General features: G+C 46.5%; 1 protein-coding gene across 1 annotated transcript in view; it reads right to left on the bottom strand.

The window, feature by feature from the left end:
• The window catches only part of SPEN (spen family transcriptional repressor), a 210,987-nt gene that overhangs the window by 140,314 nt on the left and 56,260 nt on the right, over positions 1–14,413 (bottom strand). Inside the window, exon 3 of the mRNA XM_030186169.1 lies at positions 6,049–6,525. Within this exon, the coding sequence (XP_030042029.1) occupies positions 6,049–6,525 (477 nt within the window). The remainder of the gene's footprint in view (positions 1–6,048; positions 6,526–14,413) is intronic.

Below are 14,413 nucleotides of genomic sequence, written 5' to 3'. Positions count from 1 at the left end.
GAACTCAAAGTCCGGCCCTGATCCAGGTCTTGCTGCAGGAAACCCAAAATATCAGGAATCTGAGCCCTCCAGGGAAACAGGGATCGTTCCATGCACCAGGACTCAAATACACACCAGACTCAGACATAAGCCAGGGATATAGAGAACTTCCTGGAACGGAGAACTGCAGAGACCACCTGGGCTTCTCTAAACACCACCTCTCATTGGTTAGACCATAAGCCAGAAATATCCAGATCTTCCATTTCCACCGGACCAGGCCCCAACCACCAGGCAGTGGACGAGGGTCTTCCACCAGCAGGCATCGGAAATCCATATACCAGGGTCTATGAGGTCAATCTAGAGCCGCGAGGATGACACACAATCCTGTGCAACAGATGGCCTATCAGCGGCCATGGAGGGAAGACGTAGACGGGTTCCAGTAACAGCCAAATTTGGAACAGGGCATCTATCCCCTGGGAGGCAAGTTCCTTCTGTTGACTGAAGAAGGGCTCTGTCTTTGCACTGACTCTAGATGCAATGAGGTCGAACTGAGGATGGCTCTAGCTATCCACAATGAGTTGAAAAGCCTGTTCCCCTGGTTTCCATTCTTGTGGATTCAGGAGAGAGCAACTGAGAAAGTCCGCCAGCAATATGGACCGCTGAAAGAGCCTGTAAATGAATCATTGTCCACCAATAGAGACATGCTGCCTACAAAGCCACTGCCTGACTCCTGGTTCCACCCTGCTTGTTGATGCAAGCCACCACCATGGCACTTTTTCTTCAAGGAGCGCCCAAACCTCCCACAGGGTCAGGCGGACTGCCCAGGTCTCCAGACAATTCATGGACCAGATTGCCTCTTGCCTCAATCAGGTTCCTTGCGCCACTCAACCCAGATAGTGAGCCCCCCCCCAACCAAGCAGACTTGTGTCCATGCTGACCAGAACCCACTGAGGAAGATCCAGTGGAACCCCTCTCAACAAATGACCCAGAATGTCCGACCAGGCCAGACTAAGCATTGCCTTGACATGAGAGGCAGAGGATGATGGAAGTCCTGCGAGGCCGGAGCCTATCGTGACAAGACGACCCACTGCAGAGGAAACACTAAGCCATTACCCAAGGCGCCATCTCCAGAGTCACTGCCATGGAGCCTATAAATAATCCCAGACCGTGGGCCCTGGAAGTTAAACACAGCTTGCACAGCTGTGCCCAGAGCTTCTCTGCCCACACTTCCGGTAGGAACACCATTTCCCTGGCCATGTCAAAATGGACTCTGAGGTACTTCAAGAACTGAGAGGGAGCCAGATGGTTCTTGGACCAGTTCACGACACAACTCAGAGAATCCAGGAGGAAATGGCTTGAGCAGTGACCAAACTGGCCTCCACAGCCAAGTTAGCCCAAATCAGGCAGTCATCAAGGTAGGATGAACCCAAATGCCCCGACATCGGAGGTGCGCAGCCACCACCATCATCACACCTTGGAAAAACATAGCCAGGCCAAAAGGCAAAGCCTGAAAATGAAAGTGCTGCCCCCACACATAGAAGCGCAGAAATCTCTTGTGATGAGCTGCGATGGGGAAATGGAGGTAGACCTCCGTGAGGTCCATGGAAGTTAAATACTCCCCAGGCCTCACCAATATGGTGACTGAGCAGAGAATTTCCATCCAAAATTGCTGGAATCGCAGACAAGCGTTTGCTCCCTTAAACTGCAGGATAGGGCAAAAAAAGCTGCCCTTCTTTGGAACCACAAAATAAATGGAATACTGTCCAGGCTGCACTCCACCGATAGAACAGGCTCTACCACCCTGAGATTGCACAGACGTTGCAGAGTAAGTGTGACAGCTGCCACTTTAGGTCTGAACTATACAAACAGGCAATGAAGGCATCAGGAACTAGGCAGGAAAACTCTAGAAAATACTCCTTCTTGACCACCTCCAGGACCCACTGATCTGAGGTAAGGTGAGCCCACTTGTCTCAAAAGAGAGACAACCTGCCCTCCCCCACTGAGACTACCATGGGGCCTGGTGCACCCTTACTGGGCCAGCCAAGTGGCCAGCCAAGTGCAGTCCCCGCCTGAGGGACCCAAGGGTCCAGCTCTTTTGGAGCACTGAAAGGAGCCCTATTTGAAGGACCTACCATGCCCCCCCCCCTCCCACCTGGACCTGAATGCACCGAATGGACTGAAAGAGGCCTGCTCCTTTGGAGCGCCCACTGGAGACAGAGGATCACTGAGCATTCTTTTCCTTCAATTCAGGGCGATGTAGAGGTCACACCTCTCCCATGTCACTCACTAAATTTTATAGGTCTTCACCAAAGAGTAAGTGCCCCGCTAAAAGTCAACTGACTCGAATGCTTTTTAGAAGTTGCATCTGCAACCCATTAGCAAGCCACAACCAACATCGCTCTACCACTGAGTGGGAAGCCAGGTGGACCAGGTTGTAAATGTCTGCCAAAAAAGCCATTCCAGACTCCAGACATGTGACCTCCAGAGATTCCGGAAGCAGCACAACATGGCCCAAGCAAAATAATAGCCACGCATGGTGGCCTGAATGCAGGATGCTCCCACTGAAAAGGCCAGGCAGAGCTACTGCTCCACTTTCTTCTCATGCAGCAACTCCCCCCCCCCAAAGACGATTACAGCGGTCGTCTATTGTGACTGCTGTAACCAGCGTATTCACCTTGGGGAACACCCAGTACTTCGCGACCTCCTCATGAGCGAATGTGTAAAGATGATCCCAGAGCTCTGGCACCCCTCCTGCTGCTGAGAAGCAGCAGCAGTAAAGCTCCTGATGGAAAATGGCCACTGTTTCCACCAAAGTCATCTAGACCACAAGTCCCGATGCTTCAGCTGGGGCAGACTCAGCAGCACCACACACACCCCCACCCCCACCCACAGGGGAGATACAGCTGCCAGCTCTTGCTAACCTTGCAGCACCTGCCAGTCCCAACCACGTGGCAGGCACACATGGGCTTGCCTGTCCGATCGGGACTGTCTTAGTCTGGAGCTCCAGCATCTCCGTCATTCCCCAACTCTCTGTGGATGCCTCTAACAGGGAAAACCTCTGTTTGATCTTGTCAGGAATTCCCTGTTCTTTTTTTTGGGGTGGGGGGGAGGTTTAAAGATGCAGTAGCATCTTTATTCTTTAGAATAGCTTTTTAAAACCGAAGCAGCAGCTTTATTCTTTAGAATAGCTTTCTTCCCTTAAACAGAGAATGAAGATAACCAGGCCAGAATTTTTTATTTTATTAAAACATGGGAACTGCAGGGGGATCCCAGGGGAAAACACCCAAGCAGGGTGTACGGGAAAGATGGGGGGATGGAGACCAGCATCCCTCAGGCAAGGCCCCAAAGGACTGAGCCACAGCTTCACAGTTGCACTAAGGAGTGCGACTGGGGGCTGCGAAGCAAAACTCCGCACTCATTCAGGTACAGCCCTGAGATTGTGAGCCTGGGAGTAGCCGTTAGGCTAAACCTCGGCCAGCAGAGCGGGGAGCTAGACCAGGGACAGGAGCACCATCAGTACAAGGTAGCAAAAAATACTGGATTATTTCAGGGAGCACCCCAGCTTATACCGGTGATGTCACTGGTAGAATTCACTTTTCTCTACCTCTACCTAATGGTAAAATGGGATAACACCCATCTGTATTGAACAGTGGCGCTGACACTAAGGAAATATAATCTAGGAAGGAGAATTTTTAAAATAGGGAAGTCTATTTTAAAAATTCATTAAAAAAAAGTTTCACCCCTCAAAGTGTCAAAATAGTTCCATTTTGGCAAGATGGCGGATTAGAGTGGATGTGTGAGAGTGAGCTCCTGACTTTGCGAGGTGTTCAACTGCTGGTGAGCTAATCCTACCCCAGGAGATGGGGAAAAGGAAGGGGAAGCCCAGAGTCCTGTCCTCCTCAGCCCCTGGAACTGTTCCCGCTCACTGGCAATTGACCCTCGACCAAGTTGGCGTTCTTCCACGGGTCATGCAAACACCCACTTTGAATCGAGCCACGGAGGTTTCAGTGGTTCACAGCGATGGAGCGGTCTCGCTGAGCCCGCTCGAAAATGCAGCCCCTCCGCGACCCGGAAGTAGTTTCATCTCCGAGGTAGGATCGCCTAGTTCAGTTCCCGAACTGGAGAGTAACGAAGCACTCCAAGGAGGAACCTCGGCGATTATGGCCCCGATAGTGGGAACAGCTGGAGACTGGAGGGTCAATGCGACCTCGACCCCCACGCTCTCGGAAGCTACAACCGTAGGCGTAACGGAGATGGTAAGACCGGCTGTGGTTACTTTGGACTCTCTATGGGACGCAATTCAGGGGATGAACTCCCTATTAACAAAGGTAACCAACTCTTTTACAAAAGACATTACAGACTTAAAACAAGTACAGCAGAAGATAGAGGATAAAGTTCAAGATCAAGGGAATCAAGTTGGAACTTTAAGAGCTGAACTCTCTACGTTGCAGGTGTTTGCAGGAGAAGTCTCTAAAGATAGAGATATATTGAGGAGAAAATTGGAATTTTTGGACAATCAGGGGAGGAAGAATAATTTACGATTTATTAATTTCCCTAAAGCCCCTTTGATCTCACCAAGTGATATGCTACGTAGATATTTCCAGGAAATATTAAAAATTCCAACAGAGGGTCTTCCACCTATTAATAAAACTCAGTATTTAACTGGGATTAAAAAAATCGACCTCCCCGGCTGCTCAGAATCCAGCAGATAATTTAACAGATTTTTTGGAGAACTCACTGGACAATGTAACAGAGAGAGAACGACTCTTTTGGTGTCATTTGCAATACAGTTGGATAGAAATAATATTTTCAAATTATACTTTAAACATTTAAATGAAAAGTTTCTAGGGGAACAAGTTCGTATATATCCAGATTTGAATAAAGATACTCAAATGCGGAGAACAGAATTTATGAGTCTTAGGCCTAGGGCAGTAGCGCTAGGAGCTGTATTTGTGTTAAAATTTCCATGTCGATGCAGTGTCTTTAGAATCAGTGACTTATATGTTTCTTGAACCTCAAAAAATGAAAGTTTTTATCAGCGCTAGAGAAAATAGAGGAGATCAAACCTGAAAGTTCAATAGAGTTAATCGCTGATATTCGGCTGTAAGTAGAGCGCATGTTGCTGCTCTTAGACTAAAAATGTATTTCCATGTTCTTTATAATTTATTCCTTGTATCTTGCCACAATTTTTATAGTGGTCTAAAAGATTTTGAACTATTTCCTTTGTTAAATAATCTAATGGTCATTTTGGTTTCCTTCTTCCTGACATTTAAGTTGTATGACTGAATGTAATATAAACTCAATAAAGAAAAAAATAAAAAAAAATAGTTCCATTTTCTCAGATTATGATCGTTTATGACCCAGTCTATGCTTACAAAATTATGTGGCACTGAAATACAGTATTAATACTATAATGTCATACTCCTTACAGAATGGTTTCTTCTGAGCTACATTTTTCTGAAGACTGAAACCAGGATCTGTATAAGGACTTCTTTCCCCCTTCCTCCTTCTACACAAATCACTGATTGTACTTTAACTTTAAATAAAAATAGCAAAATTACATCAACAGAAGAGATAAAATAATTATTTTTGTAGGTCAACTAGAAATGACAAGGGAGACACTGAGCCTTGATATTTTAATCCACTATTGCTCATGCCAGACTTTGCACCAATTTTCAGGATATACTTAATGAATATTAAGTGAATTCTATCTATAATCACTGAAGGCAGTACATGCAAAAATCTCTCATGCATATTCATTAGAGATTTACTTAAGCCCAATGACTACTTTGAGCAGTACAGCTTTAATGCATCATCAGTACCGTCATATGCGCAACTTGCAAAATCACTCCTATATTAATGTAATAGCACATATGTAAGTATTTATGTACATGCTATAAGGAAATCTTAAAGGGAGGGTTCAGTGCACTTAGGGGGTCTTTTACTAAAGCTTAGCTCGAGTTATCTGCAGCAGGGCCCATAGGAATAAAATAACTCGAGCTAAGCTTTAGTAAAAGACCCACTTCGATTTTACTCTAACAGTTCTGCTTCAATACTGTTGAAACCTACCTGTCACTACTGGTACTGCTGCTGCTGCTGACTGAATCACTACTTGAGGATCTACTCCTAGAGCCACTGCCACTAGGAGACCGTGTGGGTCTAGATGCTTGGCTAGCCAGTCTTTGAGGTGACTGGGTTCTGGACTGGGATGAATGTGGTGAACGACTCCTGCTGTGCTGGTAATTCCGATCTGGCCTTCTGCCTCGTACCTCCCGAGTAATATCATCCCTGTAGATATCCCTGTGTACCACACTGGATAACGTAAACTGTTCTCGAGCCCTAGGTTCATAACGAGGGTCATGAGCTTCAAAGCGGTTTGGACTTCGACTCCGAGAAGTATAATATAGCCCGTGTTGTAAATTCCGCTCTCGAGGGTCTCTATAGTAATCCTGGTCATAATGTCTTGTCCGATCAAATGCTCCAGTCCCCCGTTCATGGTGTCCATAGGCACTATGTTCATAAGCACGCTCCCTGTTATCTGAAGCCCTGTATATTGAAGAAGAAAAAATATTTGAGTGAGAGCTAGTAGGAAACAAAGCAAACAAGTCAACATTTGTTTTCCACAAACTTTCTTCTATATATTTTTTAAGCCTACATCTCAATAATCAACAAATGTTTAAGAATACATCGGCAATGAAATAATTTACTACACCCCAAAGTTCTGTTCTTTTATAATGGAGAATGTCACGTCTATTTTAATAATCACAGAATAGGCTTTCATGGCCAATGTACCAAAGAAAGGAAGAAAAAATGAAAAAAAGAAATGCATTTTCTTCATGCCATTAAAAAGTTCCACATATTAGAGACAGGGAAGCTAAAAGGTAAACTTTACCATTGAACAGTTACTTTTTCTGTCAGCAAATTTCTTAGGTATTGTTTATATATTTTCTGTTTATAGTTAACGTCTGTGGATTCCAGATCAGAATGCAGATACCAACATTACCTATACATTTATTTAAAACCAGCAACTTTCTTGAATTTCTCTTTAGATGGTGCTGATGTTAGGACTCCAATAAGTAATTTGGAGGCACTTAAAAAAAAAATTACACCAAATGCTGAAATGGCTCAACAGTTAAAGCCAGAAAAAAATTTGTTTTCAGCCATAAATGAAATGTCCCCTTTTATAAATGACCTTTAATCAACAAAAAGCTTCTTAACTGTTGCTTCAAGTGGGTTTCACTACATATCCTGTGCAAGCCTGATTTTAAACTTTTGCCATATTCAAGTTATTAATAAGTGAAATAGAATTTGAAAAAAAAATATTTATTCAGAATTTGTTGAGTATTTTAGTGATGTTTCTATTATCTTTTGCAATGCTCTATGCTCATTTAAGAAGTATCTGCTCCATATTGATAATATGGTTCTAACTTTAGACTGCCTACCAGGGAGAGTAAGTTACCAACTGTCTTGAGTGTTCATATAAAAAGCTAGCCGCATCCATTTTGCCTCTCAATGCAATACAGCTACATTTTTAAGCAAATGAAATACTAGAATAAAAAAAAGCCATATCTTTATATATTAGTCTGTTTATCTTATCAGCTATTTCTTCAGTCTAAAGCTGGACGCTGAAGTACAGACCATTGTAACAATTCTGAATACGAGTCCTCAAAGTTCACAAACAGGTCTGCTGATCATAGTAACCAATATAAGCCCTTAAGTCAGACTTTAGACATTTTGCACTAAATGTCCCAAATCTGAATAGGAAATTTGCCCGTTTTTGAAATAGCAACATGTAACAAGTTTTTGTGCTGTGCATTTATCTTTTCGGTCCATTAAAAAATAAATATATATATATGTGCAAGTGGAAAATGCAGAAAATCAAACCATTGGGATTTAGGAAGAGCCAGCGTTCTTGTAGATTAGTCACACAGACATCCCAGGAGAGCAATGGGGCACCCTAAGGGCATTGTTATGAGCGTCATATAAAATCTCCCAGGTACACATCTCACCATTACCCCCTTATCTTGTCTGCTGAGCCCTTCAAAACCCACTACCCCCAACGGTACACCACTACAATAGTCCTTATGTGTGAAGGGATCACCTATATGTGGGTACAGTATGGAGGGCTCAAACGTTTCACCACAAGTGTAACATAGTAGGATATGGGCCTGGGTCCCCCTCTCTACAGTGCACTGAATTGACCACTTTACTACCCCAGGGATCTGCTTGCTGCTCTACCAGAACTGCCTATAACATATGCAGCTGTCATAGAGGCTGGTAATATTTTTATTCACATCCTTGGGGGGGGGGGGGGGGGGGGGTCATCCCTGATTACCTCCAGTGGTCATCTGTTCATTTAGGGCACCTTTTTTTTTTTTTTTGTTACATTTGTACCCTGCGCTTTCCCACTCATGGCAGGCTCAATGCGGCTTACATGAGGCAATGGAGGGTTAAGTGACTTGCCCAGAGTCACAAGGAGCTGCCTGTGCCGGGAATCGAACTCAGTTCCAAAGTCCACCACCCTAACCACTGGGCCACTCCTCCTTCACAATTAAATGGGTACAAAGTCCACCACCCTAACCACTAGGCCACTCCTCCTAAAAACAGGTCTAGACCAAAACGTTGACGTTTCAGCCCTAGATGTTTTTGTTTTGTTCATTATGCTAAAACATCCAAATGTTAGGAACGTCTTCGCCCCGTCCTAATCCCACCTCAAATCTCTAACATGCCACCTTGTGATTTTGATGCACTGAAGACAAACTGCATAGATAAACATCTGCAAAACAGGTTTCAAAAATACCGATTTGGACGTATTGAGAAGAAATTTGTCCAAATGCTGCTTTATGACACTTTTTGGATGTTTTTCTCTTGAAAATGAGCCCCAAAGTGTAAAAGACATTCCCAAACTAACAGCCCAAATGTTATCAATTCAAATTTAAAATACACCTCGATCCTGATTAAAAGCTTACTTAAAAATCCAAGTTTTAAGGGCCATTTTAAATTTAAAGTAGCAAACTTGCTTGCTGATCAAGCTCCACAGGAGAGAAGAGAATTCCAGAGTGAGATAGTTCAGTAAGGACAAATAAGTTTTTAATAGTACCAAAGAGAAAACACTTAAGGCAATAACTAGCTGGATAGGAAACATGGGACTGATTCCCAAAATTAGATTTGTTTCTAGTTACCCTATAATAGCAACACTTAGGAGGGGTAAAAGTTAAGTTTTTATCACACCTTAGTTACTGTGGGAGCCATCAACCTGAGTTCTCAGTACCGCAGGTTAGTGACCCCTGCAGTACATGTATAATGTTGTTTGAGACCAACCTCGCAAGTTACATTATTCATACTACCTGGGAGCATTAGGCCAGTAACCCATGGTCTGATGCTCCTGTGCCTGCATTTTTAAAGGGTCAGCCATGAAGAGATTAATCTCCTTCTCCCCCCCCCCCCCCCAAAAAGTATCCCCCCCCCTCTTGCTCAAATACAACTCCTCCCAAAGATGCCCCCACTCAAGCACACCACACATCCCCTTCACCAAAGACCCCTGCCATCACACACCTCTTCCCAAAGACTCCCTATCACAACTCCAGCCCCCCCACCTACAAAGTCCCTCTTTCTCCAAAAGAACTCCTCATCCTCCTGGATTTACCTGTTGGAATTCCTGGTATCTAGGGATTTCAAGAGAGTAACAATCCCCCGTCACTCCTGTCCCTGCTTGCACCAGGTTCAAAATGGCACTGGAGACCCCTAGCAGTAGTCTTTTCCTACTAGGTGCTGGCAGGGACAGGAGAAACTGGGGATCACTCCTGCTCTAGAACCTCTAAACACCGGAGATTTCAACACGCAAACCCAGGGGGCCCTTTACGGGGAAAAAGGAGAAATTATGCCTTACCTGATCATTTTCTTTTTTTTTAGTCAAACAGGTCTGCACCAATGGGTTATTACCCCTTCCTACCAGCAGGTGGAGGTAGAGAAAAGACTGAATTCTACCAGTGACATCATCAGTAATAAGCTATGGTGCCACCTGGAAGATTCCAGTATGCATCTGCCAAAATAGAAAGTCCCTTTGTAAAGCAACCATGCCCCATCAACTACTGCAACCACAATGGGCAGCAGGCGAGCAAAACACCAAGGAGTGACACTATCCTGTATACACCAGGGAAAAGCCAAATCCAGCTACAAATCAGGGAAAAAAAAAAGCAAATAAAGAATTGTTCTTTTTTTTGTGTGTATCGAGCAAATGAGAGAACACAGTGCACACCCAGACCCTGGGCCAAGGTCTTCCAAGGGCGGGACTGCAGAACGGTTTCATTGACTAAAGAAAAGAAAGTTATCAGGTAAGGCATGGTGTTATCAGGTAAGGCATGATTTCTCCTTTCTCAGGGTCAGCTCAACCGTTTTGCACAAATAGGATGTACCGAAGCAGATCTACCAAGCAGGGGAAGAGAAGACCCCTGAATGACAGCCCTGCCAAAGTCCAACTGGGCTCTGGCCAGCATGTCTAACCTGTAATGCTTGACAAATTAATAGACACCTTAATCCACCTCACAACGGAGGCCTTCGAGGACTCCTGACCCTTCTGAGGGCCATGGAAAAGCACAAAAAGGTGGTCAGAGATGAAACATTCATCTCTCTCAGGTACTGGAGAAGAGTCCCCCAGACATCCAGCCTGTGAAGCCTCTGATCTGTGGCCCCTGAACCCCCTTCCACAAAGGAAGGCAAGCAAATCTCCAGATTCACATGGAACAGCAAAACCATCTTTGACAGAAAGGAGGGAACCGTCTGCAAGGACATGGAATCATCCAAAAAGTACAGATAAGGGTCACAACATGAAATAGCCTGGAGCTCTGAGAAACTCCAAGCCAAAGTAATGACCATCAAAAAAACACCATTTTTTAAGGGTGAGATCCTTAACAGAGCCTGAATGCAAGGGCTCAAAAAGAGCCTCAGAGTCCCCTGAGCACCAGATTGAGGTCCCATGACAGAAAAGAAGGCGGAAGCAGAGAAAGCACATGTGCCACCTCTCCATGCAAGGCCAGAGAGACGGCATTCACTTTCCCCTGGAAACTGGAGAGAATCACCACCTGAACCTTCAGGGAGCTAAAAGCCAACCTATGATCCAGGCCCCACTGCAAAAATGCCAAAATATCAGGAACCTGACCCCTCCAAGGCAACAAAGTGTGCTCCCCACACCAGGATTCAAAAATGTGCCAGACCCTGACATAGGTTAGGGATGTAGAGGACTTTCGGGAGCAAAGCAGCATAGAAATCACAGTGGGAGAGTACTCTCATTTCTCCAAGCATCTCCTTTCAATGACCAAACTGAGCCAGAAGGGATCTAGGTCCTCCACTGTTACCGGTCCCTGCCAAAGGAGACCCCAACCTACGAGAAGACATCTGAGGTCTGCCTACCAAGGTCTGCAGGGCTAATCGGGAGCCACCAGCAAGAACAGATAAGGAAAACGTGCAATCCTGCACAAAAGACACCATATGAGGGGCCACAGAGGGAAGACATAAAGCTTAACCAGACCATCGAGCCCCAGGAAGGCTAGATCCCTCTGCCGACTGAAGAAGCGATCCACCTTCATGTTGACCCATGTCACCATCAAGTCAAAGAACGGGGCCCCCAGCGGTCCAGAATGAGCTGAAATGCCAGTGCCTGAGGCCTCAGCTCTCACTCCCCTGGATCCAAGAGAGAACAGCTGAGAAAGTTCACTTGCACATTTTTTCTTGCCCGCAATGTGAACCGCTGAAAGGGCTAACAGATGGGTCTCCATTCAGGTACAGAGACTCGCCACCACCTAACGCTAGGTACCTTCCTACTTGTTGATGTACGCCAAAGTGGCATTGTCCAACATCACTATGAACGCCTTGTTCTCTAGCAGCGGGTGAAATTCCAGCAAGGCCAGACACACCGCCCAGGCTTCCAGGCAGTTGACTGTCCAAGCCAAACTCCTGGTTCGAGCAAAAGCTACACAATCCAGACAGGGAGGCCCCCCAACTGAGGAAGATTTGCATCCATGCTGACCAAAACCCACTGAAAGGGATCCAAACAGATCCCTTTCAACAGATGGGTCCGTACTGTCCCAACAGTCCAGAGTGAGCCTTGCCATGGGCATTAGGAAAAGGACTGTGAAACTCCTGACCGAATGGGCAACATCACATCAAGAGGGCCTGCTACAAAGGAGGCATTTAGGCCCTCGCCCAAGGGACAACCTCCAAAGTCACCACCATGGAAGCCCAGAAGCTGAAAGAAGTGCCAAACTGTGGACATCTGAAGCTTGCACAACCGTAGCTTCTGCTTCCACTCTTCCAGGAGAAACACCATCCCACAGACACTCCAACACTTAAGAGGGCACCAAGTGACTCAGAGCAATTCACAACCCAGACCAAGGACTCCAGAAGAGAAATCACCTTAGCCATAGCTTGAACAGACCTCGCTAGTCATCCAGATACAGGTGAACCTGCAACCCCCCCCCCCCCCCCCCCGGTGTCTCAAGTGTGCAACCACACCCACATAACCTTAGAAAAGGGGTATGGCGCTATAGCCAAGCCAAATCATGGAACTGAAAACGCTGCCCCTGCACACAGAAGCACAAATACCTCCTGTGGAAATCTACAATGGGGATATGCAAGTAGGCTTCCGTGTAGTCCAGGGAAGTTAAAAACTCCACCGGCCAAATCAAATGCGATAACAGAGTACAGAGTCTCCATGCGAAAAAGCTGAACCCACAGGCAAGTGTTCACCCTTTGGAGGGTCAGAATGGGCTGGAACGAGCCCCCTGTTTTTGGGACCACTAAAGATATGGAATAGTGACACTGACTGCCAGTGGCACAAGCTCTACCACTCCAAGAGTGCAAAGGTGCTGAAGAGTGAGTGTGACTGCTTGTTACTTCAGAGCTGAGCTACGGGGGAGGCCATGAAAGCATCGTGAACTGGACAGGTTAACTCCAAGGAGTAACCCCTCTCTATCACCTCCAGGACCCACTGATCCAAGGTGATGCAGGCCCATATGTCCCGGGAGAGGGACAACTTGCCCCCCACCAAGACCAGACACACCTGGCTCATTGGGTGGGCTAGGCAACTGTGCTCCCCAGACAAACCGGCGGCACCGGACTTGTGAGGACCACAAAAGAATTGCCATGACCCACCACCACCATCGAAGTGGCCAACAAGCAGGAAGCAAGGTGGACCAGATCATAAAGAATGTCCTCCAAGAAGGCAGCACCAAACTCCAAGCAAGCACTTCCGATAACTCTGGGAACTGCTGCAACTACCACAGCATAGCCTGCATGACATAGCCCCCACAGATAGCTGCCTGGACGCTGGACACCCCAACTGAAAATGCAAAGCGAAGCTGTTGTTCCACCTTCTTGTCATGGTACTCTTCCTTAAGGGCACAACCCTTAATCTTGCTGATTCGGGACAGCGGTCGCCTTTGTCACTGCTGCCACCAGGGTGTATACTTTGGGGAACGGCCAATACTTTGCCACCTCCTCCGAAGCAAAGGTATAAAGGTGGTCCAACACTCTGGCGCCTCAAAGAGGGCCATCCAAAACTTTTTACTCGGCCATGATCATGTAGACAAGAGCTTTGTGCAAAGGAAAATGCTTGGTAGGCCCAGCGAGCCACAGCAGCAAAGGGTCCGTCTTCCACGGGATCCATATCTGCGGTCCGCACCATGACTAGAGTAGTAACATCATCAATGAGACTAAACAACTGTCTCTGAAAGAGCCGGATAGCGTGTGGCCATTCCTCCTCCGGCTCCGGAGGCAAGGGACCCTCCACATCAGAATCCGGTGGGGAGAGGTAGTCTGACAGGACCTCCAAACACCCCCACATTTGTTCCCAAGGTACCGGCGCATCCAGAAGTGCACCTTCTGCCCTGTGCCATTTGGCTCACAGAGCGGGGACCCCACCGTCCACCACTAGGGCCTGCTTGACCATCTGAGCCAAACTCTGGAGCCAAAAACTACCTGGGACCCCAAAGATGGAAACCACCCATCCCAATTTGGACACACCGAACCAGCAGCTGTATTAAGCTGCCTGTTCTTGCAGGATCCACAAACCGGCATTTCCAATCACATGGCAGAAGTAGGGGGCCTGCCAAAAGATGCTTCCCAGGCTCTCCTGGGGTGCTAATTGGCGAAATCTCTCACTGGCAAATACAAGGGATTTTCTCCAATTAAGCTCTGTGTTCCTTTTTTTTTTTTTTAAACAGAGCTCTTAAAACTGTTCTACTCCCTACACAGGAAAGAGCTGACAGCCCCCCCCCCCCCCCCCACACACACACAAAAAGGAAGCTGGGGTTGCAAAGGAGCCCAGGGGGGATGTTCACCCCACAGTAGGGAGGGTACCCACACCCTCAGGCAAGATCTCAGGGGATCAAGCCCAAAGCCACAACCAGTAGCACTATCAAGTGCAAACTGGGGGCTG

The sequence above is a fragment of the Microcaecilia unicolor genome, chromosome 13 (genome assembly GCF_901765095.1).
Source record: "Microcaecilia unicolor chromosome 13, aMicUni1.1, whole genome shotgun sequence".
Classification (NCBI taxonomy): Eukaryota; Metazoa; Chordata; class Amphibia; order Gymnophiona; family Siphonopidae; genus Microcaecilia; species Microcaecilia unicolor.
This window is presented reverse-complemented; position numbering and strand designations above follow the sequence as displayed.